This window comes from Schistocerca cancellata, chromosome 2 (genome assembly GCF_023864275.1).
Source record: "Schistocerca cancellata isolate TAMUIC-IGC-003103 chromosome 2, iqSchCanc2.1, whole genome shotgun sequence".
In the NCBI taxonomy this organism is placed as follows: domain Eukaryota; kingdom Metazoa; phylum Arthropoda; class Insecta; order Orthoptera; family Acrididae; genus Schistocerca; species Schistocerca cancellata.
The window spans coordinates 125,316,941-125,344,864 of NC_064627.1; the positions used below are offsets into that span (position 1 = coordinate 125,316,941).

Here is a 27,924-nt window from a genome sequence, read left to right on the forward strand (position 1 = left end):
ATATACACCACTTTATGGGCACGGCTTATCTCAGAGGTGAAGGCTCAGTTGACGACATCGTACCATTTCGACACTACCTTCGCGCTTCAACTCGTTGATCTACATTTATAAAGAGGATGACTAAGAATTTGTCTAGTGAATTTACCATACAGTTCCCTTTCTCACAGAGATAGGAAAAGCATTACCAAAAAATAAAAGAAAAGAGCTGCAGCTGACATTTATTTAGACGTTAGTTCCAAGTGTTTACAGATTTTCGTTGATGAAGTCCAGGTAGGCGGAGACTCTGGTGAAAATGGACGGTGCTCCTGCTGCTCCGCAAGGATTCATCGTGAACGACACTATCCCGATAAGTTGTTGGTTCTGCTCCAGCGGCCCACCAGAGTCGCCCTGTAAACGCAAACACAAATACATAGTTTAAGTAACGTACACCTGTCATAATGGACTTTCGTATTGATTGTATTGGAGTATTATGACATATTTGGCACTAACTACAAGACCGGGATTCTCATGGCGATCAACAACAATGAACTTTTGTTAGAAACGTTGTGACAGTGATTCTGTGACAAGTATTCTAAAATTTTTGATCAAATAATACTTCATAAGAGACACAAATGAGTCCAGCCACAATAATGTGGCCATTCCCTGTGTTCGATATCAACGTGGAATAACCGTCAAACCGGCAGCTGGCAAGGGACGTTGACCACAGCGTGTCGGGTGTGGGGACGCGAAAAGAGTGCAGTCGTTGTCGTAACGTTGAAATGGAACAAAAGTTACTGCAAGGGCACCTTGTCTGTGCATCCGTGCTAAAACTGTTTATCGGTGAGGAAGGCTGGGATTGACACGCTAGTGCCGCAATTAGCTACCCACTGAGTGTCGATAGGTTTTATTTTCAGAGGAATCGATCGTCTTTTATGCTCCATGAGACAGACGGCCGTTGGCGTGCACAGCGTGAAATGTCTGAAAGAAAAGAGGTCCATTAAAGAGGACGTGCATTATGGTTTGGGGAACGTTGTCGTGGCGTTCTCTGGGTGATGCCGTCATTCACGAAAGCGCAATGGATCAACATAAGTGTTCATTTATCCTTGGAGAACATGTCCATCCCTACATTAGTACGATGGGATTTGCTGCAGTGTATGTGGGCGATCCGCCCCCCCCCCCCCCCCCCTATGAACCATGGACCTTGCCATGGGGAGGATTGCGTGCCTCAACGATACGGATAGCCGTACCGTAGGTGCAACCAGAACGGAGGGGTATCTGTTCAGAGGCCAGACAAACGTGTGGTTCCTGAAGAGGGGCAGCAGCCTTTTCAGTAGTTGCAGCGGCAACAGTCTGGATGATTGACTAATCTGGCCCTGTAACACTAACCAAAACGGCCTTGCTGTGCTGGTACTGCGAACGGCTGAAAGCAAGGGGAAACTACAGCCGTAATTTTTCCCGATGGCATGCAGCTTTACTGTATGATTAAATGATGATGGCGTCCTCTTGGGTAAAACATTCCGGAGGTAAAATAGTCCCTCATTCGGATCTCCGGCCGGGGAATACTCAAGAGGACGTCGTTATCAGGAGATAGAAAACTGGCGTTCTACGGATCGGAGCATGGAATGTCAGATCCATTAATCGGGCAGGTAGGTTAGGAAATTTAAAAAGGGAAATGGATAGGTTAAAGTTAGATATAGTGAGAATTAGTGAAGTTCGGTGGCAGGAGGAACAACACCTTTGGTCTGGTGAATACAGGGTTATAAATACAAAATCAAATAGGGGCAATGCAGGAGTAGGTTTAATAATGAATCAAAAATAGGAGTGCGGGTAAGCTACTACAAACAGCATAGTGAACGCATTATTGTTGCCAAGATAGACACGAAGCCTACGCCTACTACAGTAGTACAAGTATATATGCCAACTAGTTCTGCAGATGATGAAGAAATTGATGAACTGTATGATGAGATAAAAGAAATTATTCAGGTACTGAAGGGAGACGAAAATTTAATAGTCATGGGTGATTGGAATTCGACAGCAGGAAAAGGAAGAGAAGTAAACGTAGTAGGTGAATATGGATTGGGGCTAAGAAATGAAAGAGGAAGCCGCCTGACAGAATTTTAGACAGAGCATAACTTAATCATAGCTAAGACTTGGTTTAAGAATCATGAAAGAAGGTTGTATACATGGAAGAACCCTGGAGATACTAAAAGGTTTCAGATATATTATATAATGGTAAGACAGATTTAGGAACCAGATTTTAAATTGTAACATTTCCAGGGGCAGATATCGACTCTGACCACAATCTATTGGTTATGAACTGAAGATTAAAATTGAAGAAACTGCCAAATGGTGGGGATTTAAGGTTATGGGACCAGGATAAACTGAATGAACCAGAGATTGTACAGAGTTTCACGGGACAGCATAAGGGAACAATTGATAGGAATGGGGGAAACAAATACTGTAGAATAAGAATGGGTAGGTTTGAGGAATGAAACAGTGAAAGCAGCAGAGGATCTAGTAGGTAAAAAGGCGAGGGGTAATAGAAATTCTTGGATAAATAAAAAAATTACAAAAATGCAGTAAGTGGAGCAAGCAAAAAGGAACACAAACGAGATCGACAGGGAGTGCAAAATGGCTAAGCAGGCATGGCTAGAGGACAAATGTAAGGATATACAGTCTTACCTCACGAGGGGTTAGATAGATACTGCCTACAGGAAAATTAAAGAGACCTTTGGAGCAAACAGAACCACTTGCATTAATATCAAGAGCTCAGATGGAAACCCAGTTCTAAGCAAAGAAGGGAAATCAGAAAGGAGGAAGGAGTATATAGACGGTCTGTACAGGGGCGATGTTCTTGAGGACAATATTATGGAAATGGAGGTAGATGAAGATAAAATAGGAGATATGATACTGTGTGAAGAGTTTGACAGAGCACTGAAAGACCTAAGTCGAAACAAGGCCCCTGGAGTAGACAACATTCTATTAGAACTACTGACAGCCTTGGGGAGCCAGTCCTGACAAAACTCTTCCATCTGGTGGGCAAGATGTATGAGACGGGCGAAACACCCTCAGACTTCAAGAAGAATATAATAATTCCAATCCCAAAGAAAGTAGGTGTTGACAGATACGAAAATTACCGAACTATCAGTTTAATAAGTCACAGCTGCAAAATACTAACTCGAATTCCTTACAGACGAATGAAAAAACTGTTAGAAGCCGACCTCGGGGAAGATCAGATTGGATTCCGTAGAAATGTTAGAACACGTGAGGCAATACTGACCCTACGACTTATCTTAGAAGAAAGAGTAAGGAAAGGCAAACTTACGTTTCTTGCATTTGTAGACTTAGAGAAAGCTTTTGACAATGTTGACTGGAATACTCTCTTTCAAATTCTGAAGGTGGCAGGGGTAAAATACAGGGAGCGAAAGGCTATTTACAATTTGTACAGAAACCAGGTTGCAGTTATAAGAGTCGAGGGACATGAAAGGGAAGCAGTGGTTTGGAAGGGAGTGAGACAGGTTTGTAGCCTTTCCCCGATGCTATTCAATCTGAGCAAGCAGTAAAGGAAACAAAAGAAAAGTTCGGAGTATGTTAGGTTAGTGTTATTTTTCTTAACGTCTCGTCGACAACGAGGTCATTAGAGACGGAGCGCAAGCTCGGGTTAGGGAAGGATGGGGAAGGAAATCGGCCGTGCCCTTTCAAAGGAACCATACCGGCATTTGCCTGAACGATTTAGGGAAATCACGGAAAACCTACATCAGGATGGCTGGAGACGGGACTGAACCGTCGTCCTCCCGAATGCGAGTCCAGTGTGCTAACCACTGCGCCACCTCGCTCGGTCGGAGTAGGTATTAAAATCCATGGAGAAGGAATAAAAACTTTGAAGTTCGCCGATGACACTGTAATTCTGTCAGAGATAGCAAAGGACTTGGAAGAACAGTTGAACGGAATAGACAGTGTCTTGAAAGGAGGGTATAAGATGAATATCGACAAAAGCAATACGAGGATAATGGAATGTAGTGGAATTAAGTCGGGTGATGCTGAGGGAATTAGATTAGGAAATGAGACACTTAAAGTAGTAAAGTAGTTTTGCTATTTGGGGAGCAAAATAACTGATGATGGTCGAAGTAGAGAGGAAATAAAATGTAGACTGGCAAAGGCAAGAAAAGCGTTTCTGAAGAAGAGAAATTTGTTAACATCGAGTATTGAGTTAAGTGTCAGGAAGTCGTTTCTGAAAGTATTTGTATGGAATGTAGCCTTGTATGGAAGTGAAACATGGACGATAAATAGTTTAGACAAAAAGAGAATAGAAGCTTTCGAAATGTGGTGCTACAGAAGAATGCTGAAGATTAGATGGGTAGATCATATAACTAATGAGAAGGTATTGAATAGAATTGGGGAGAAGAGGAGTTTGTGGCACAACTTGAACAGAAGAAGGGATCGGTTGGTAGGACATGTTCTGAGGCATCAAGGGATGATCAATTTAGTATTGGAGGGCAGTGTGGAGGGTAAAAATCGTAGAGGGAGACCAAGAGATGAATACACTAAGCAGATTCAGAAGGATGTAGATTGCAGTTGGTACTGGGACATGAAGAAGCTTGCACAGAATAGAGTAGCATGGAGATCTGCATCAAACCAGTCTCTGGACTGAAGACCACAACAACAACAACAACAAGTGCGCGGTTCCAAGAGCACCACTGTGAGTTGAGCATACTGTTCCGGCCATCAAACGCCCCAGATTTGATCCCAAGCTAGGCTGTGTGGGACCAACTCGATCGGGCTATTCAGACCAAGGATCCTCAACCGAGAATCCTAGCACAGCTGGGCACGATACGGAGACGGCATGGCCCCACATTCTTGTCGATAACTTCCACAACGTCACTGATTGTCTTCCTGCAAGTCCTACAGCGGTACTCTCTGCAAAAGGTGGTTATTCAAAGGTTTGAATGGCGGGCAGTTTAATATAGGTGGACACTGTAGCTTCCACACTACGAGCTATTTGAATACATTAACGGAAAATGCTTTTGTTTTATGACATTTGTAACAATGCCAAATTACCGGAAGGTGAAGCATTAGTGGCTTACAAATCAATCGTGAATAAATTAAAACAGTAAACACAGCTGAGTGAAGTTAAAGTAGTTTGAAAGTAGAATTTGTTCGCCATAAAAAAACGGCCATCGGATGAGATTGCTGCTGTGACAAAAAGGAACAGAGATTGAGCAAGACGAGCAGAAATTTAGCTAAGTTTTTTTGCAGGCTAAATGTAAGTAGTAGTATTATTATGAAGAGTTCCAGGAACGGCAAATACCAAGTGTTATTTTTTGATTAGACGTCAGAAAGAGTGAATCAATCTTTCGTGAGGAAATCCACCACTGACTAAATATCCCTCCAGTTTTGTTTGATAGCAGGCAAAGTAAGAAAAGTGACAACAATTGAAAGATGTTTCCGTAGAAATTTTATCTTCTATGAGGGAGTTACTCGAAACTGGATAAACAATGAAGATACCACCAGTAATTTGGGTCAGGTGAAGTAAACATTTTCGATGAGTGAAACAACACAGAGTTAAGCAGTGAAGTTGTAGCGTAGCGTTGGGGATGCTGTTTCCATAACTGTCGGCATGTTGGCCAACGTGCAATGGAGCGCCAATAAAATACACTCCTGGAAATTGAAATAAGAACACCGTGAATTCATTGTCCCAGGAAGGGGAAACTTTATTGACACATTCCTGGGGTCAGATACATCACATGATCACACTGACAGACCCACAGGCACATAGACACAGGCAACAGAGCATGCACAATGTCGGCACTAGTACAGTGTATATCCACCTTTCGCAGCAATGCAGGCTGCTATTCTCCCATGGAGACGATCGTAGAGATGCTGGATGTAGTCCTGTGGAACGGCTTGCCATGCCATTTCCACCTGGCGCCTCAGTTGGACCAGCGTTCGTGCTGGACGTGCAGACCGCGTGAGACGACGCTTCATCCAGTCCCAAACATGCTCAATGGGGAACAGATCCGGAGATCTTGCTGGCCAGGGTAGTTGACTTACACCTTCTAGAGCACGTTGGGTGGCACGGGATACATGCGGACGTGCATTGTCCTGTTGGAACAGCAAGTTCCTTTCCCGGTCTAGGAATGGTAGAACGATGGGTTCGATGACGGTTTGGATGTACCGTGCACTATTCAGTGTCCCCTCGACGATCACCAGTGGTATACGGCCAGTGTAGGAGATCGCTCCCCACACCATGATGCCGGGTGTTGGCCCTGTGTACCTCGGTCGTATGCAGTCCTGATTGTGGCGCTCACCTGCACGGCGTCAAACACGCATACGACCATCATTGGCACCAAGGCAGAAGCGACTCTCAGCGCTGAAGACGACACGTCTCCATTCGTCCCTCCATTCACGCCTGTAGCGACACCACTGGAGGCGGGCTGCACGATGTTGGGGCGTGAGCGGAAGACGGCCTAACGGTGTGCGGGACCGTAGCCCAGCTTCATGGAGACGGTTGCGAATGGTCCTCGCCGATACCCCAGGAGCAACAGTGTCCCTAATTTGCTGGGAAGTGGCGGTGCGGTCCCCTACGGCACTGCGTAGGATCCTACGGTCTTGGCGTGCATCCGTGCGTCGCTGCGGTCCGGTCCCAGGTCGACGGGCACGTGCACCTTCCGCCGACCACTGGCGACAACATCGATGTACTGTGGAGACCTCACGCCCCACGTGTTGAGCAATTCGGCGGTACGTCCACCCGGCCTCCCGCATGCCCACTATACGCCCTCGCTCAAAGTCCGTCAACTGCACATACGGTTCACGTCCACGCTGTCGCGGCATGCTACCAGTGTTAAAGACTGCGATGGAGCTCCGTATGCCACGGCAAACTGGCTGACACTGACGGCGGCGGTGCACAAATGCTGCGCAGCTAGCGCCATTCGACGGCCAACACCGCGGTTCCTGGTGTGTCCGCTGTGCCGTGCGTGTGATCATTGCTTGTACAGCCCTCTCGCAGTGTCCGGAGCAAGTATGGTGGTCTGACACACCGGTGTCAATGTGTTCTTTTTTCCATTTCCTGGAGTGTAGTTTGTACGGGGGGGGGGGGGGGAGATGGGAGTATGGAGTATTTTGAATGTTACGGAAAACGAATAGCGACTAGTAAGTAGCCATGAAAGAGTTTATGCTCCGACACCGTTAAATACTGCGTAATACCAGTGGTAAAGCTGAAAAAGACGAAATGGATGTTTTGGACTGTTGTACTATGTGTAATGGGAACTGACGAGGTATTGGCAAGAATAGAACCTTAGGAAAATCACAGTAGACTTGAGAGGTGCGTACTTGATTTTCTGAAACTATCCATTTAGGCAACTGTAACAAAAATAATGAAAAAATTTTGATTTTTTAGATGTTTGATGGCATCGGGAGGTAAGAGGAAAGGCAGAGACGAACATGCTAAGCGGAAAGACATGAAAGTGAAATGAAGAGTATCATGAAACCAAAAGGAAAGTTCGGTGGCTGTAGTAAAATTAATAGTAATTATAATAATAATAAGATATATAATTCGGAATAAAATTCGAATATGGTATTATGAAACGACGTGATAGAGCAAACGGTTAATCATTATAGTTACTTACGGCACAGATGCTGATTCCTTCATAGAATGGCCCTGTACAAACCATCGTCTCTGTGAGAGGATTGAAAGTGGGATCCAGTTCATCCATGTGCGCCTTACAAGTTTCATAATCGTAGATGGTGAGATCGACCGTCTGAAGAATGTTAGGTTGCGTCCCGTCTTCCGTAGAGCCCCATCCAGAAAGTACGCCGATGGACCCACCTAAAGATAAAAAAAAAGTCTGATTTACGTCTGAACAATATAAGAGTCATTAAGTGTCCACATACAAGGGGTCCTCCTTATAACTGGTCGAAATTTTAACACGATAGTGAAGTAAATGATCACTTGCTAAGGGTGTGAATGTACGTAAGATCTGAATACCTTTTTGAAGTGTGTCCTCTAATAGTCAGCGTGAAAGAAGTCGAAAGATCGGCACGATCGATTAATGGAGGTGTTATGTATACCTTCAGGGATGGATCCCGCACTGGGCAGGCTGATAGTCTGGACATTGGAGTTCAGTGTCAGGGCGGACTGCAGCTTGAAGACTGAGACGTCGTATGGCCCCACGCCGGCAGCGCTGTGGAAGAAAATGAACTCAGTATAAAGTCAGTCGAGAACAGTTTTCCATTTCAGAGCGAATGGACTGGATGATGTATTTCAAAGCTGGTTGCCTGTGCTGTACAGCGATATCGTTCTAAACTTTCAGAATTATCCGTTACATATCAAGTTCGTTTACAGCGGCAGTGTCAGGCAACCTCAGAAGGAAGGAAGTAACATACGTCTTCCCATTGAAGAATAGCCATTGTAGACGTAACATAAACTCGGTTTGGGAAAGGATGGTGAATTAAATGGGCCATGACCTTTACAAACAAACCGTCCAGGAATTTGTCCAAACCTATTTACGGAAAAAGCCTGAATACGTTGCAGAATGCGAGTCTCAAATTTCATTCTATATAATATGAGTCTAGTTAATATGGTACTCACTGGGCCACTTCGCTCCGTGGCAAAACTTTGATGCCGCAGTGATTCTGGAGTCAGAAACCCTCATCAATATCACGTACATCTGAGTGGAAAGAGTGGACCTCATTAGAGAGCAAGGTGGATGTCTGTTGTGTTTTCTGATGAAAGCTGATTCTCCCTTGGTGATGGTCGTGTATGGCTTAGAAGTCGGCTAGATGAGGGTCTGAAAACAACCTGTCTGCGTGTTGGGCACACCAGACCTACACCTGGAGTTATGGCTTGGGGTGTGATTTAGTATGACACCAGGAGCTCACTCGTAGCTATCCCACGCAACTTGACTGCAAATTTGTACATGTATCTGGCTGGCGATTCGACCTGTTTGTTGCCGTTCGTCGATAGCATTCCAAGGGGTGTTTTGCAGCAGAATGGCGCTCGCCCACATACCGCTGTTGAAACCCAACATGCTCTGCGGAGTATCGACACGTCCCTTGGCCTGCTCGACACCACGTGTGTATCCCACGAGCACGTATGTGATAATATTGGACAACTCCAGCGTCATCCGCAACAAGCATCAATAGCCCCTGTATTGACCGACCAAGTGCAACAGTCATGGAACTCCATCCCACAAACTGACATCCAGCACCTGTACAGCACACTACATGACGTGTGCTTCTTCCACTCAACCCATCCTGAGGTAACACTAGTTGTTAATGTACCAGCATTTGACATATTAGATGCCTTATTTCGCGCTTACATTAACCTGTGATCTTGCAGTGTTAATGACCTACATAAGTTAGCTAGACAAGCGTATTCCCAATATTTCTTTAGACTACATTAATTATTTTTTTGGTGTTTCGATTTCTTTTCATCAGGGTATTTCCTGAGTCTTCTGAATAAGCTGATAGGTTCTTAAATTTGTGTTCTTTTCGTGGGTTTCGGTATAGTTTTTCTTCTGTACCAGGCACTGGTACAACTGCAATGATTGAAGTAACTGATTGTCCTATCCCCTGTTCAGATCAATAATTGGGTCTGTTTGACTGTGACCCCAGTTATGCCTCAATTGTTCTTCCTCCTCTCTCTCTCTCTCTCTCTTTTTCTCTCTCTCCCCCTCTGTCCCTCTCTCTTCAAGAGGCTTTCTGATGCTTTGTTGCGTTCAGACCATATCATTCAAGATTTGCATCTGAAAAATGTTAGTGTGAATGTTTTCCTTTTAACGTAGAAGCTTCTACCAGCTCCGCTTGAGAGATGTAGGGGCTTATATGCTAAACTCTGACAACTTTCGCAAAAGAGAGAACTATGGGGAAACCAACATTAATTTCGCCGGCGGGAGTGGCCGAGCGGTTCTAGCCGCTACAGTTTGGGACCGCGTGACCGCTACGGTCGCAGGTTCGAATCCTGCCTTGGGCATGGATGTGTGTGATGTCCTTAGGTTAGTTAGGTTTAAGAAGTTCTAAGTTCTAGGGGACTGATGACCTCAGACGTTAAGTCCCATAGTGCTCAGAGCCTTTTGAACCATTTGAACCAACTCTAATTTTCATCTTTCACACTGCAGCGTTGGTTACTACTCTTCTCATGCTCAGTTGGATAGTTCGGATATCTGTTCGCTTATGGACGGCATGGGACTACATTATAACGCTTGACACTACTGAAATCGGAATTGGCAGTGGTTAGGCATCAGTGGAATGCACGTTACAGGGCGTCTGGCTCGAGGCCGTCCTTGAAGTAACCGATTTGTAACAGTTCGTTGTGTCACTGTTGTGCCAGCTGCTGCTCAAAATGCTGCTGCATATGCAGTTACGTTGCGCCGTTGCCACAGGTCGAACACGATGACCTTCCCTCTCGGCAGTGAGACGTGGCCCTCCGGAGCCCGGTCTACTAGCGACCATTCATTCTGTTGACCACCACTGACAGCAGTCATGTACAGCGGTTACGCTCCTGCCAAGTCTTTCTGCAATATCGCAGAAGGGAAAACTTATTTTTCGTAGCCCTATTTCACCACCTCGTTCAAAAAAGAAAAAAAAATATGGCTCTGAGCACTATGGGACTTAACATCTGAAGCCATCAGTCCCATAGAACTTAGAACTACTTAAACCTACCTAAACTAAGGACATCACACACATCCATGCCCGAGGCAGGATTCTAACCTGCGGCCGTAGTGGTCGCGCGGTCCCAGACTATAGCGCCTAGAACCGCTCGGCACTTCGGCTGGCTGCGCGAAGGTGACAGTGCACTAAACGATATGTTGGCTGCTCCGGCCGGCGAAATTAGGTAAGAAAGAGGGATGCAAGAAAGATGTAAGAGAAGGAAAAAACAGGGTTCTTCAAAATTTTGTACGTCTATTTTGTTTTACTTGTAGCGTACAGTGCAAAAAGCTAAAACATTTGAGAAACCGGGAAATGTGGTTCATCTTTACTCACACAGAGATAGAAACCGTGAGCTATATTTTGGCTAAACAACTGCTATGGTTGAGGACTAAAATGTAAGAGCGAAAGAATCAAGATTAACATAAAAAAACAAAAATTACATATAAATAAATACAGCAAGGTCAATTACATGTTCAGTATCTCTATGCAGTGGTCCACGTAATACCCTGAATTGTACTAGCGTTAGAGGACCAAACTAATGATATACCAAAGACATCCGCACATGCTCGCTACAGCTGTAACATACGAGTAAAAAAAAAAATAAAAAAAATAAAAAAAAATCGTAAAATTATTTGAGACTCACGTCTATTTCAAGTGCCTTCCTCTGCCATTACATTAGCCCTTCTAGAGTGGAAATTCCTGATGAAATCTAACTGTTAGTATTTGAGACAGTGAGCAAGCAAGGCAAACCCTTTTCCAAGCAAGTAAATTCGTGCACAAATTTAAAACATTGATAGCCTCTGATCAAAACTATAGAATAGTGGTGTTGAAAATAGACCAATAATTCTGGCGGACGTCATCAAAACTATACATCGGGGTACACACAGGAGTTGGACAAAAATATTGAAGAATAGAGAGAAATGCATACCTGAGCATAAATCGAGACGCTAGCCAAGCCTGCAGTTGTGTTCGACCGCAAATGGCTCCTGTGCAGTGTCCTCAATACTTGAAAGCGTCAGTCACGGTCAGTACAGTGTTGTGTGTAGTTGTGAGAGCATTATGTCAGAGATGAGTGATTTCAAACGAGGAACAATTGTTGGTTGTCGTATGGTAGATTCTTCCGCAACCGAGGTAGCCTAAGTGTTCGGTGTCTCAAGAGGCACCGTATCGAAGATTTATACCGCGTACACGGAAAGCGCAAAACATCGTCCGCATACTCACAAAGCCGACGAAAATGCGTGTTGAGCGATCTTGACAGACGATTATTGAAGAGGTTTGTGACGGAAGATAAGACGCCGACAGCTGCCAAAGTAACTGCAGAACTGAATGTCGCACCTGAGAACCCTGTCAGCACGAACTCAACACGAAGGGTGTTCCATAAGTTGGGAACTGAAGGGTGAGATGAATTCCAAAACTGCAGGTGAGTGATACAAATGCCCGTAACAAGAAAATATGGCGCCGAAGCAACAAAACCCGGACTATGGAGAAGTGGAAGAAAGTCATTTCATCGGACGAGTCTCGTTTCACACTGTTTCCAACTTATGGCCGAGATTACATGAAACATGGAAGGGATTCGGTGATGATTTTGGGAGGCATCTCGTGCTATTCCATGGGCCTCGCTGGTATTCTGCTAATAATTATGCAGCCGTTTGGCTGATAAGTCCAAGTCCATTGTACAAAGTTTGCTCCCCAGTGGAGGTGTTGTATTCCGACGAAGGCCCTGTTAAAACAGCTCTCTTCGTTAAAAACCTCATTTTGTGAGCACGATGATGAATTGCCGCATCTCCCCTGTCCAACACAATCATCAGATCTTAATATCCATCACCGTTACCTCAACTTGTTACTGTTATGCAAGAGGAATGGTATAAGGTTCCGCTGAAAACCATACAGAGCCTGTATTTAACCCCTATAAGACGCCGTAAGCTGTTTCGAATGCTGTCATTTTGCCTAAACTGTACTAGGCCTGGTAGTGTGTTGTGTTTCTGACGTTTCCGTACTTCACCCCGTGTAAGCAGACAGCCGTGTGAAATAGGGAGACACGATAGTCTCCAGGCAACATCGGTACTTCTCTTTGTGTACTTTTTTGTGGACGACAATTGTCCTACGATGCAGCTTATGGGTACTCTCTCGATACCTTATGTCCAGGCGCACTTGTTAAATTAACAGTGAACCAATCGATCATCATCGTTGGCAAATGCCCAGATCCCAGCGTCACATATTGCGTTTCATTAATATTGCTGCATTACTTGTGAGTGCTGCATCAGTTATACGTGAGGGATAGTCAAAACCTATATTATCGCCACGAAAGAATCTAGCTTTTGCCATAAAACTCAGTGAGTCTTTCTGTGCATCACATTTCTCACAACTATGGATGACGAGGTGCAGAACTTGTTTGTAGAATTCAATAATTTGGCTGTTGAACAAAGTTCCGTCTAGAAAAATTAGCTGGTTTCCATTCTGAAAATACCTGCCAAGGGGTATTTTCTTCATTCTAGGATATATGAAGAATTCTCTAAGTGCTGTGGCTGGAGAATAAGGTTATGTAGCAAAATTTGGTAGACGAGGAAGCAGCATGTGTGATTGTGATATATGCAGAATGACCTGGGGCGTTGTCTTTGAGCAAAAATACACCCTTGGAAACTTCTGCGCTTCGCCTTTACATCCTCCTGTAATTTAGGTATTACTGTACGTTAGAAGTGTATCGTAAAAGGTCCCAAAGAATACACGGGAACACATTTTCTGATTATAACTGTGTCTGCGACTTTGTCAATAGTGGTGAATGGATCACCGTATTTCCATTCGTTTGTTTTGAGATCATAGTAATAACACGCAGCACTCGTCCATCGTGATTACGCAGTTGAAGAAGTCATCTGGATTGGATGGAAACAACTGTAAAACCGCCGCTGCTGACTTGTTCGCCGGGTTTGTAAAAGGTTATGAGGAACCCAGTGACGGACAACTATTGTTATGATCAAAATGTCGTGAAAGACATTGAAAACTGGTCCATGAGTGTTTTTAACTTTTTCAACTATTGACTCGATTGTGATACGCTGGTTTTCAACCAGTAGCGCTTCCTTTACGCTATTCCCAGTTCTTCAAAAAGAGGTGGTCTGTAACTCGTTCTTCATTCATACATATTTGGCCACACAGGAAGCGTCTGAGATACTTAACTACTTTGTCATACGTTGATGTGTTGTTAATATACACCCCCCCCCCCCACCAACTCAGAAGGCAGAAAATGGATTTGCGCACAGTGCTATAGTTCATTAACAGGCTGCACCATTTTTTCTAGAGGCTTACCTGTTATAGGAAAAAATTCTAACACTTGCCTGCAAACAAATAAAGCATTTAATTATGCTACTTTTGTGTTTCCGTTGATAACTGAAAAATTATGTTCGACCCACGTACCTCTTAAGTCTTACAGTGAAACTGCGCGTGAAATAGATATAATAAAACATTATGTTTGTTCATGTATTCTTACACGTTCAGTCAATGCTAAACACTACTAGACACAGCACTGCACATCTAGGGTGCCCAAATGTATGTCCCCAAGATAGTATGTACCATAAAGTACAGAAGGCAATGCCTGCACAAAAGTATTCTATGACATTTGATTTTACAATGGTTATACGGTGTTGGTCTAACTACAACATGCGTGCACGTGGTAATAAACGATTATTCTAACACAAATATTGATACAAATTTTGTGTGAATATACTGTATATTTTGTGTAAGTGTGAGCTCACCGAATGGAGTAAGCTAAAGAACAATTAATTCAATTAAATAAAGATTTTGATTGCGGATTCATCAATTTTCATTTGTGTTGTCCATCGCTGCAGAAAGTAATATAAGGCAGCAGTATACTATGGAAAATTCATCGTAGGATGGAAAGATGACGCAGTGTTACATTGTTACGGCATCAGGAGATCGACAGTATTTCTGTTGTGAAAGAAATAAAAATAAGAAAACTTAGCCCTCTCATTCCGTTTGAAATCTGCTGGCCAAAATCAAGGACCACATGGGCACTTCCAGATGCAACCACTTTCGAAAATACTTCATAGGTGGCTGAGTGTAAAGCGGGTATACAGGTTTATTAGGTATGGGGATGCAAGGGGGAAAAATAAGTGTAGCAGGTAATTTCATTGAAGGTTATATAATTTGTTACATATCGAAGCACCTTATTCTATAAATAGCTGAATACTGTAAGTATTTCAAGTTCTAACACAACTGTGTTTACTTCAGTACCCGATTTTAGGACCAATGAATATCTACTTTTAGGTTTTCCAGGGTCTCCCTGAATCCGATCAGAGTAGTAATGATGTGGTTTTCATTTAAAGCTCCAAGATACGTTTCCTAATTTCTCTTGTCCAATCAGAGCTTGTGGTCCGTTTATAATCACTTTATCGTTGAAGAGATATTAACCCGCAGTGTTTTTGCTTTTCTTTTCAGTATGCAGAGGTTGATAAACAGACGGGATCGGCGTAAGAAATTAAGTAACATTGTATAAGGGCAGTTGGGAAAGTACTGGTGTTATGTGACCTACGACGAGAATATAGCTGTGTAGAAGAAACACCATAGATCCAGCGAGTAATTACGAAAGACACTCACCCATTAAACTGAGGATGTGGGATCTGTTCCGTGACCAGAACCTCCTGCTCGGTGCCTTCATCTGTGCTCATGTCGTAGTCTCCAGCAACCGCCTGAAAACACAGGAACAAAGCACTCGTGCTAATGTCCTCTTATCAATTTGTTTTATAATTACATTAGAGATTAAAAAGTTTCCAAATGTGATTGATTTGGATGGTTTACAAGGAACAGCTTCAAGGAAGTAGTGGAAATAATGGGCACCATGAGAGATGAAAGAAAAGAAAACAGTTGATAGGGTACTGGAGAAAGAATAAAAGTAATAGCTGCTTAAACGCAATGCTTAGGTGACATGTTACGAAAGAACAGCAAAACACCAATGCTGTGTGCAGCACGATGTTCTGAATATCTAGTAAGTATTCAGTACAGTTAAGAAAAATTGTGAACTGAATTCCCTCTCCCGCTTCCTCCACGAGCCACCCTATAAAGAATTTCCGCGTTCATTTGTATTACTAAGCTCTTCGATCGCCACTAACTATACGTGTTTCGTACATTCGTACAAACTGTGAGACGTTCAGAACAACAACTTCTACACATCCAGTCACATTAAAATGGTTCAAATGGCTCTGAGCACTACAAGACTTAACTCCTGAGGTCATAAGTCCCCTAGCACTTAGAACTACTTAAACCTAACTAACCTAAGGACATCACACACATCCAGGCCCGAGGCAGGATTCGAACCTGCGACCGTAGCGCAGAAAGTGTTTATTTGATGGTTGTGGCGTTATGACGAAGTAGGCCACTGTGTAGGAGTTGTGATAGCGTTGATTCCTCTTATCATCTTCTAAGGATCCCTGGTAATGTGAACTGGAGAAGTGCAGGGTATGGCAAATAAAAGTGGCCCGGACGAATGGATATGGTTATACATGAATGTAAACATATATCCACATCCCGCGACGTGCACACCACGTTTACTCCCGCCACGTGATCCACACCAGTTCAGAGTATAGTGCAGAGCCGGCCGGTGTGGTCGTGCGGTTCTAGGCGCTTCAGTCTGGAACCGCGTGACCGCTACGGTCGCAGGTTCGAATCCTGCCTCGGGCATGGATGTGTGTGATGTCCTTAGGTTAGTTCGGTTTAAGTAGTTCTAAGTTCTAGGGGACTGATGACCACAGATGTTAAGTCCCATAGTGCTCTGAGCCATTTGAACCATTTTTGAACCATAGTGCAGACTGTATCAGTGTGAGTGGAGCAGTGCATAGAGGACGATGGTAATCCCACTGGAGCCGTGGGTGTTCGCAGTGGCAAAATTACGTGACAACAAAGTCGTGGAAACTGTGTGGTCAGTTGTTTGCTGAGAAGTTTAAGTTGTCAAAGTGCCAGCAAAGAGTTCCATGCAACGCCTGGTCAAAAAATGGTGTCAGACAGGATTTGTTTTGAACAAGTCAAAAACATTCCCAAATGTGCCCTCACGCCAGAAAATGTGCTAAGAGATAAATGGCGATCACGTTCGACATCTACTATTGTCATGTTAGAACTTTCCTCAGCTATGTTTTCTTTTACCCTGTTCTCCAGACCATTTTTGTCTGTACACGGAACTAATTGTAGGGATATATTCACGGAAGTATATTTTACGAGTGTAATTCGGAAATTAAGAAACGATCGGTCGGAAATGGAAAATACAATGAAAATCTGATGAAGGTTTGCACAGATGCGTTGGGCACTGTGTCTAGTACGCCTGTCGACCGCAACAAGTCGCTCTTTTCAGTTCTGAGCTCACAGTGAGAACGTAAAGATGGCTGGAAATTAGCGTCTCCCCCCAAGTTAGAGGGCCTGGCGAAAGATTTCGCCTGAAGCTATGCAATCCACGTAACATAGCTGTCATGCGGTTCGTTGCACACGACAATTCTCAGTCGCACTCTGCAGGGGCGATGAAGATGCTCCTGCAGCATTTTCGATGGGAAATGTTTGATCGCCCACAATACAGCGCGTAATTGGCTACCCCTGAGGTTCATCTCTGCTCAAATGAACCGCTGGCTATGAAAACAATATTTTGACACAGACAACGATCTGCAGTCCAAAGCAGAAAATTGTCGAAAGCACTGACGGCTGTCTTCTATAACGAGGGAATTGAAAAGCTGGTACAACCCTACGACAGATGTCTAAGTCTGAGCGGCGACCTTGTAGAGAAGTAGCTGGAAGGTGCAGCTAACCGTTGCAAATGAAACAGTTATGATTTTCACTGTGGTTTCCATTTCGAGACCTATCGTGCCTTACTTTCCAAATAGCCCTCGTATCTGTATAGAGAACTATTTGTAGTGAGATATTCAGGAAAGTGAGCAAATCGTCACTGCAGTGAATCTACGCAAAGACTGACAAGAAAACCCTTGGGTGCAGGGTTGCAAGTTTAGTCTGTAGTGATGCTCATTTCAAGTGCTGTGTTAAGAGTTATGACAGCAAAAATATTAGCTGTTAATGACTCTCCACGCGCATTACGAGGGTGACAGAAAATGAGTGTGCGGGAGGACCAGAGGTCAGCCTTCGATGGGATGTATTTGTATGTATTACACTTCACAAAATAGACTTCGTCGACATTCAAGAAGGGCTGTAAACAAACCATTAACTTGCACTATGAACACCGAAAGGATAATGGCGTGCCACAGTGATCACAAACGTTTGCATCATCAAGATCGAAGGCGAACACCTCGGGAGTTACACAATGTGCGCGACGTACAAATGGGTATTCCCTCTTAACTAATGCATATAGAATCATATTTGTGTAACGGGATGATGAGAACTGATGGAATGTGATGGCATGCGACTGAATCCGAAACACTCTGTCGTGTAGGTTATCGTGAAACTGGCTGTCCTTTAAGGCGTATCTGGGATAGTATCTTTCATAGGCACGAAAAAAAAAACCCCTCGAAAGACTGAATTTGTCCAGTGGTTCCAGGTGGTATAAACTGCAATGTCACACGCTTTTCAGGACGCATAGATTTCTCCAAAGGAGTATGATTTTTATACGCAGACCAGGAAGGAAGGAAAAGTAAGCTATTGACCAAAAGCAGTGCTCACATCATAGCTGTAGTTTTCCCACTCTTGCTTGCTGTCATGTAAATATTTGCTACTATACTTGCAAGATCGCGCACATGAGAAAGAGTTAGAGAGTTAGGAGGGTGAGCACCTCTAACTTCTCGCTGCACAATAAATAACTTTCCAGGCAATCTACCATCCAGATTAACAGTCGGCTTAAATGTATATGTATACGTTAATGCATTGATGTTAGCTGATCTTGATACAACTGTCTTGGTACCTCTAATTTCCAAGGATCCTTACATACGCACTTCCTGTTCAAACCTAGATTCGTTGGAGTTGAAATAAATTCCTTACTAGCGAAGGGATCAGTGTGTTTATCTCATTTACAAGTTATTGCGACCTCGGATACAAGAGGTTTCTTGTGAGATAAATTTCTTCAGTCTTAATTGGATTGTTATTTTGGTGAAATGGGGAGCCAACATGAAGATAATACAATGCTTAACCAAAACATTAGTACCAATTGCTGAAGAGCGTTTTGGAAACAAACGAGATTCGGTTGCTTGAGATGGTGATTAAATTATTATTAGGTATACTTTTTTACTTTTGACACAATCACTTTTTTATGACAGTCATAAGCGATTTCTGACTACAATGGCCATCTTATGGTGCTGTGGGCGGAATGTAGTGCATTAGTGTTCAGTTGAGAACGCAGGGGCATTTGTTGGCCAGATGCCACCCATAGCATCTGAAGCTGCCATTGTACACCGATACAGGCTTACCAGTGTGTTGGCCGGGAATTTGAACGCAACACAGGAGCGATTCTGCATGGCATGGTTTCGACAAGTCCTTTGTAGGTTTGCAGAGCCATTTGGCAGCAGATGTCTATGCATAGGTAACGTATTTCCCGTCAATTACGTGCCGGTGGTTTGTGGTCACGAAGATGACACCCGATTGCGTCCCTGTGTGTTACATTGGGCTCGTATCAGGTAAATTTGGTGCCCAAGACATCAAAGTGAAGCTACTACCATTCTCCTCTATCCAATGTAGCACTAATCTGACCTTGTGACACGGATAGTTATGATGACTGGAGACGCCGTGGTCATCAGAGGAGACGGGGAAGTATGAAGGGATGAAGGTGAACTGCACGTAGTCGACGGCTGTGATGGTGCCTTCGCTGCCACCACACGTCACGTGGAAGCACAGATGAATGTCCATAGTATAGTACTGGCCTCCAAAGTTCGGTGTCCGTGATGCAATGCATGTATACAGCAGCCTTTCGCCTGTGTGACACTTTGGTTTAAAGAGAACTATGATTCATCCGACCAGGTGACACGTTACCGTTAACCCGTTGTCCAGTTTCGATCATCCCTTGCCCAATGAAATCGTAACTGGCAATGTCATTGGGTCACCACGGAAAGGGGTAGGTGTTGTCTGCTGCAGAGCCCTATGTTCGTGTGCCCATACGGTGTGCTACGAAAGAATTTTACATGCACCAGCATTTTCTGCGCTCGGATCTGCTACACATCGCAGCATGTCCTGTATTACAGAAGAGAATTTGTACGAATAGCACAAGAGTTCCACGGTGAAAAGGATCTACACCTATGTGATATCTGTTCAATAGTATATTACGATACAGATGTGTTATATGAACCGTTCGATACCATTCATATTAGAATAATATTCCTTGAAAACTGCAAAATTTATTTTCGTTATGAGTGTTTTCGGGACTACACTGTCTGAAAAAAAATCGTAACATCAAAAAAGAATGTAGATTAATGAAATTTCGAGAATACGTTTGCCTACGTAATATGTAGAGCATTTCGGGTACAACAGAGGTATGTGGCCAAGCGTTAACCTGTTGTAAAATACCTCTCGAACACTGTTCATGAATGGTAGTACAATAGACGGAGTCACCACACTGACGAACAAATTTGCAGTCAGAGTGCGTGGGATGAACAGGAGGGTGCTCCTGCTGTCATACAAAATCACACCCCAGACAATAATTCCAGCCGGCCGGAGTGACCGATCGGTTCTAGGCACTACAGTCTGGAACCGCGCGACCGCTACGGTCGCAGATTCGAATCCTACCTCGGGCATAGATGTGTGTGATGTCCTTAGGTTAGTTAGGTTTTAGTAGTTCTAGGGGACTGATGACCTCAGTAGTTAAGTCCCATAGTGCTCAGAGCCATTTGAACCATTTTGAACCATAATTCCCTGTACAGTTCCAGTGTGTGCTGGCAGGAAGACAGACTGGTCCTAGGCCCTCAGCTGGCCTCCTTCTAACCAAGGGAGAACCACCTTTCATCAGAAAATAAAAATACTTCTCCCCTGACTTCCAATCAGATCTCGCTACACACCTCTGAAGTCACAAATGACAGTAGTTTCGGGTCAGTTGAATGTATGCTGTACGGCGTCTGGCTCGGAACTATCCTTGAAGTTATAGATTTGTAATCGTTCGTTGTGATATTGTAGTGCCAACTGCTGCTGCACATGCATTATAATGGGTCAGAGCCCTACGCGGAACACGATGGTCTTCCCTCTCGGTAGTGTCGCGTGGCCATTTGGAACCCGCCAAGAATCCAGTACAGCCTTTATTTCTTCCGAACTAAATGCGAATGAATGGACCAGATGTTGCTTAAATTCAAAGAAATAAAGATTTATACTAAATAAATTAACAAGAGAAAGAACTGATCCCTCCCCCCACACCCCACCTTCCTGCCGGGGTACACAAATCAGGTCTCTGGTTACAGGTCAAGAAAAAAGTTGCGAAATTTACAAGAATGCAAAATCCCGAATATTAGAAAATTTTTACAAACGATAGAAATTTAGCGCTAACATCAATGCAAGATGCTTTTAATAGTTTTCACATCGAAACTCTGTCTCGAAATCTGGCAAAAAATTCAAAGAGATTCTGCAGTACGTAAAGTGCACCAGCAGCAAGATACAATCAATATCTTCACTGCGTTACGGCGAAGGTAATGTTACCGATGACAGTGTCACTAATACAGAGTTACTACACTACTGGCGATTAAAATTGCTACACCACGAAGATGACGTGCTACAGACGCCAAATTTAACCGGCAGGAAGAAGATGCTGTGATATGCAAATGATAAGCTTTTCAGAGCATTCACACAAGGTTGGCTCCGGTGGCGACACCTACAACGTGCTGATATGAGGAAAGTTTCCAGCCGATTTCTCATACACAAACAGCAGTTGACCGGCGTTGCCTGGTGAAATGTTGTTGTGATGCCTCGTGTAAGGAGGAGGGATGTGTACCATCACGTTTCCGACTTTGACAAAGGTCGGATTGTAGCGTATTGCGATTGCGGTTTATCGTATCGCGACATTGCTGCTCTCGTTGGTTAGCAGAATATGGAATCGGTGGGTTCAAGAGGGTAATACGGAACACCGTGCTGGATCCCAACGGCCTCGTATCACTAGCAGTCGAGATGACAGGCATCTTATCGGCATAGCTGTAACGGATCGTGCAGCCACGTTTCGATCCCTGAGTCAACAGATGGAGACGTTTGCAAGACAACAACCATCTGCACGAACAGTTCGACGACCTTTGCATCAACAGGGACTGTCAGCGCGGAGACCATGCCTACGGTTACCCTTGACGCTGCATCACAGACAGGAGCGCCTGCGATGGTGTACTCAATGACGAACCTGGATCCACGAATGGCAAAACGTCATTTTTTCGGATGAATCCATATTCTGTTTACAGCATCATGATGGTCGCATCCGTGTTTGGCGACATCGCGGTGAACGCACATTGGAAGCGTGTATTCGTCATCACCATACAGGCGGATCACCCGGCGTGATGGTATGGGGTGCCACTGGTTACACGTCTCGGTCACCTCTTGTTCGTATTGACGGCACTTTGAACACTGGATGTTACATTTCAGATGTGTTACGACACGTGGCTCTACCCTTCATTCGAAGCCGGCCAGTGTGGCCGAGCGGTTCTAGGCGCTTCAGTCTGGAACCGCGCGATTGCTACGGTCGCAGGTTCGAATCCTGCCTCGGGCATGGATGTGTGTGATGTCCTTAGGTTAGTTAGGTTTAAGTAGTCCTACGTTCTAGGGGACTTATGACCTCAGATGTTGAGTCCCATAGTGCTCAGAGCCATTTTAACCATTTCAACCTTCATTCGATCCCCGTGAAACACTACATTTCAGCAGGAAAATGCACGACCGCATGTTGCAGGTCCTGTACGGACCTTTCTGGATACAGAAAATGTTCGACTACTGCCCTGACCAGCACATTCTCCAGATCTCTCACCAACTGAAAACGTCTGGTCAATGGTGGCCGAGCAACTGGCTCGTCGCAATACGCCAGTCCCTACTCTTGATGAACTGTGGTATCGTGTTGAAACTGCATGGGCAGCTGTACCTGTACATGGCATCCAAGCTCTGTTTGACTCAATACCCAGGCGTATCAAGGCCTTTATTACGGCCAGAGGTAGTTGTTCTGGGTACTGATTTCTTAGGATCTATGCACCAAAATTGCGTGAAAATGTAATCACATGTCAGTTCTAGTATAATATATTGGTCCAATGAATACACGTTTATCACCTGCATTTCTTCTTGGTGTAGCAACGTTAATGCCGGTAGTGTAAATAAAGTTTTCCGATATTCCTTCACCAACGAAGACGAAGTAAGTATTCCAGAATTATAATGAAGAACTCCTGCCAATATGAGTAAATTCGGATATCTTCGGTGTAGCGAAGCAGCTTAAATCACTTACTAAAGGCAAGTCGTCTGGTCTGGATTGTAGACCAGTTTGACTGTTCTGGACACCGGAGTCAGCAATCACGTACAGTGGCTACATTCCGGCCAGGTTTTTCTGCAGTATAGCAGAAGGAGCATCCAGCTCTCGTAGTCATACAACAGGATCTAGTTCAAACTGAGATGTTGATAAAGTGTTCTTTGTCGCCTTAAATGCATTCTTGACAAATATCAACTGACCACGTTCAATCTTAGAGATAGGCTCAAGATCGTTACAGCGTGTATTTAAAGCAAACCCGATTTGCATCCGCATATTGGCGCTAATAGTGCCACTCTTATACGACTGTCATGAAGTTGAATAGACAGCATCTTTTAGATGTAGAAACACGTCTACCAAATTCCGCTTATGTCGCATAACTTATTTTTGGTGTTGCGATTTGTTTTCTGTCAGTGTATCATGATATTATATCAACTGAAATTTCATTTATCATACTGTATTTCTCTCCATTATATGCTGAAACTCCGTTCGTTTACATTTGCACTCTATCTCTGGAAACGTGAATTATCGTATGAAATCACATTTGTTACTTTTCCCAGTTATCGGCGAAAAAAAAAACGTATTTTTGACGAAACACAAAGTATTAAAAATGTCTTATAGAAATCGTATTTATGAATAAGAAATAACTTATTATTTACAAGCCATATTTGTATTTCGAAAGTATTTTGTACATAAACGTTATCGCAATTTGCCTGCATTGACAACTATGAGATTCTTCGTACTCTTGAAATACAACGTGTTTCTTGCCGTCGTAAATTATGAAAAATCAGTTGAAAGAGAGCCTGAGTGAATCATTCGTGAGGAACGGACTCGGCGACTCAAGTCACTAACTTGTCTGCATTGTAACTCTCAAAAATTATTAATTGAAAATTGACAGTATTACACACTGTTTCACCCAAGAACTCTTCCGATTTCGATCAGTGTTAAATAAATGAATAGTTAATTTTAAAAGGTGTATGGTTTAAGAATATTACTAATTTATCCAGTCACACTACTTGGAAAGGGTACAAAACGTCATTATTGACATTATTGTTTAGTGAATGCATTACAACGCATCACCGCCATCAGGAAAGATATTTTGTTCATAAAGGAGTCAACTACAACAACAATTTCAAGATGAGTATAGTTTTGTAACATTTTTACTGCAACCAACAACATATGTGCTGCCTACCGGCAATCTGTTTTTCAGATTGAATTGCGCACAGTCAACAAACAGAACAGTCATAAAAACTAAATTTTAGTCCATTTCATTATCTTGTTGTTTTATGTACTGTGGAAACCAGTTTTATTAGGACGGACAGATGAAGACGTTTATAGAAAGGAAAACCAACAGATGGAAGTGAATATATATAAATGTCTAACTCGACCCTTTTTCCAGACAGTGTGGAGAACTGAGACAATATAAGGCGCAACTCAAAAATGGGAACTATGGTGTTTTAGTAGCAGTTTCGTTTCGAGGAAGGCTCACTCCAACTACATGTCCAACCAGAACTGTATTAGTTTCGAAACAGTACTTTTATAAGGGAGTGGTGTATTTGGATAAGTAAAATTACTGATCTTAGTTATAACTGGTGAAGTTATGAAGGAGTGCGTAGGACGGATAAATATTTTAATATCAGTTGAAGTAATTTCCTTTTTATATGCAAATATCCATACCCCAACTTTATCGTGACTATTACCGTCTACAGGAAGTGACATCTCTCGTGAATCTTGTATATTGTGTAGTGAGAGTACAGCTACTCTTTAACCGTAAACCTGTGGTGCACACCATATCGCCATAGAGCTGCGAGGCAGCTTCATTGATCACAATTCCTGATTGACGCAGGATTCCAAAACTTACTTGATATATATATATATACTTACGTAGTAGTACCCCGATGAAAACACGCAGTGGGCGGCTGACAGGATGGCCGTTGTGGTGATGATGGAACCACCACAGTTGTGGAAGCGAACACCGTCCCGCACCAGTTGCAGGGAAGCGATGTATGGAAACTGGCCTACGACACAAGAGCAACAGCGTCCATGGACCATTACCTTTTCCTTCCTTCACTGTTATCTGGCACTTCTGTGTTTCACTTCATAAGTGGCGATGGACTACCATAAAAAAAATAATCTGCTCCTAGAATCCTGATTCCGATAGTTGGTTATCACAGTGCAATTCTGCCCGATATTTTTTGAGCTAAACCTTGCAATGATCAAAATATGCTCCAAATTAAAAGGCAATTATTCACGTAAGAGCATAAACTCCTTCAGAGGAAATTATCGACTTAGACCCGACGGTATTGTAGTGAGGACCATATTGTGAATCTCAGAATATACTCACATGGTCCATACTAAGAAACATGGAAATCATCAACAGACGATAAAAATACACTCCTGGAAATGGAAAAGAACACATTGACACCGGTGTGTCAGACCCACCATACTTGCTCCGGACACTGCGAGAGGGCTGTACAAGCAATGATCACACGCACGGCACAGCGGACACACCAGGAACCGCGGTGTTGGCCGTCGAATGGCGCTAGCTGCGCAACATTTGTGCACCGCCGCCGTCAGTGTCAGCCAGTTTGCCGTGGCATACGGAGCTCCATCGCAGTCTTTAACACTGGTAGCATGCCGCGACAGCGTGGACGTGAACCGTATGTGCAGTTGACGGACTTTGAGCAAGGGCGTATAGTGGGCATGCGGGAGGCCGGGTGGACGTACCGCCGAATTGCTCAACACGTGGGGCGTGAGGTCTCCACAGTACATCGATGTTGTCGCCAGTGGTCGGCGGAAGGTGCACGTGCCCGTCGACCTGGGACCGGACCGCAGCGACGCACGGATGCACGCCAAGACCGTAGGATCCTACGCAGTGCCGTAGGGGACCGCACCGCCACTTCCCAGCAAATTAGGGACACTGTTGCTCCTGGGGTATCGGCGAGGACCATTCGCAACCGTCTCCATGAAGCTGGGCTACGGTCCCGCACACCGTTAGGCCGTCTTCCGCTCACGCCCCAATATCGTGCAGCCCGCCTCCAGTGGTGTCGCGACAGGCGTGAATGGAGGGACGAATGGAGACGTGTCGTCTTCAGCGATGAGAGTCGCTTCTGCCTTGGTGCCAATGATGGTCGTATGCGTGTTTGGCGCCGTGCAGGTGAGCGCCACAATCAGGACTGCATACGACCGTGGCACACAGGGCCAACACCCGGCATCATGGTGTGGGGAGCGATCTCCTACACTGGCCGTACACGACTGGTGATCGTCGAGGGGACACTGAATAGTGCACGGTACATCCAAACCGTCATCGAACCCATCGTTCTACCATTCCTAGACCGGCAAGGGAACTTGCTGTTCCAACAGGACAATGCACGTCCGCATGTATCCCGTGCCACCCAACGTGCTCTAGAAGGTGTAAGTCAACTACCCTGGCCAGCAAGATCTCCGGATCTGTCCCCCATTGAGCATGTTTGGGACTGGATGAAGCGTCGCCTCACGCGGTCTGCACGTCCAGCACGAACGCTGGTCCAACTGAGGCGCCAGGTGGAAATGGCATGGCAAGCCGTTCCACAGGACTACATCCAGCATCTCTACGATCGTCTCCATGGGAAAATAGCAGGCTGCATTGCTGCGAAAGGTGGATATACACGGTACTAGTGCCGACATTGTGCATGCTCTGTTGCCCGTGTCTATGTGCCTGTGGTTCTGTCAGTGTGATCATGTGATGTATCTGACCCCAGGAATGTGTCAATAAAGTTTCCCCTTCCTGGGACAATGAATTCACGGTGTTCTTATTTCAATTTCCAGGAGTGTATTTTAAGCAAGTAAATAGTTACAACGTTTAATGAAGAGCATCAGAACAGTGATTCGATGAAACAGATTAGTGTTATAAAGCCCGGCCGGCCGGCGTGGCCAAGCGGTTCTAGGCGCTTTATTCTGTAACCGCGTGACCGTTACGGTCGCTGGTTCGAATCCTGCCTCCGGCATGGATGTATTTGATGACCTTAGGTTAGTTAGGTTTAAGTAGCTCTTAAGTTCTAAGGGACTGATGACCTCAGATGTTAAGTCCCATAATACTCAGAGCCATTTGAACCATTTATTGTTATAAAGCGACTTATTCAAATTCTCTCTCCAAGACTATACTGCTCTATCTCTAGAAGCAAAATAACAAACGCTAAGTTGATAAAAATAAAAAATATATAATACACTAAAACAATCTTCAATTATATACCAGATGCACGGTGTTATAAGTGCAAATTGAGATACTTTTTATACGTCGTACAGCAATATGCACAGGCATCAGAGTGTTGGTTGTTTTTTCTCTACGTTGGCCAGTCTTCCCACAAACATGTCACAAAGCTTAGGAACTGAAGTTTTCTGCGTGGTTGTTAACCGCATCACTAACTGGACTACACTTGTCTCTTTAGACTTACTGTTTTGCGTCCACACATCCACGCTTCAACATCTGACCTGCTGTCCAGAGGAAAATAAGCTTTATGGTTTGCTGTTACAGCATGTACTTGCAGTCACTAACCAACTTAAAAACATACGACTTTCAATAGCTATAATTATTAGTCTGTAAATGACGTCAGTAGTGATATGATGTTGTTCAGTACTGTGCGCTCAGTCAGCAGTACAAATGTCTGTACGTATACCCATCAAACCCTGTGTATGAACAGAAATTTTTAAAAGGTTACCTAACCGTCCACAGTTATTAACACCTGAGACTATGCCGCGCAGTAGAAGTGAAACAGGAAGAAAAAAAGGGAAGTTATTCGTACCGCTATTGAGAAGCTGTAACTGAATAGAACGGCTGTTCACCAGGTGTTACAAGCCACTTTGTGAGTTGAATGACTGAACAATTGTAATAATCTTCGTCTTCATAAAACAATGGACGGTGACAAAAAATG

General features: G+C 44.1%; 1 protein-coding gene across 1 annotated transcript in view; it reads right to left on the bottom strand.

Moving 5' to 3' along the window:
- Positions 1 to 222: 222 nt before the first annotated feature.
- LOC126161385 (trypsin-1-like) overlaps positions 223 to 27,924 on the bottom strand; it is a 34,618-nt gene continuing 6,916 nt past the window's right edge. The window contains exons 3-7 of the mRNA XM_049917162.1: positions 24,899 to 25,032; positions 15,235 to 15,326; positions 8,047 to 8,159; positions 7,605 to 7,804; positions 223 to 387 (exon numbers count right to left, since the gene is read on the bottom strand). Coding sequence (XP_049773119.1) covers positions 244 to 387; positions 7,605 to 7,804; positions 8,047 to 8,159; positions 15,235 to 15,326; positions 24,899 to 25,032 — 683 coding nt within the window. The 3' untranslated portion in view covers positions 223 to 243. The remainder of the gene's footprint in view (positions 388 to 7,604; positions 7,805 to 8,046; positions 8,160 to 15,234; positions 15,327 to 24,898; positions 25,033 to 27,924) is intronic.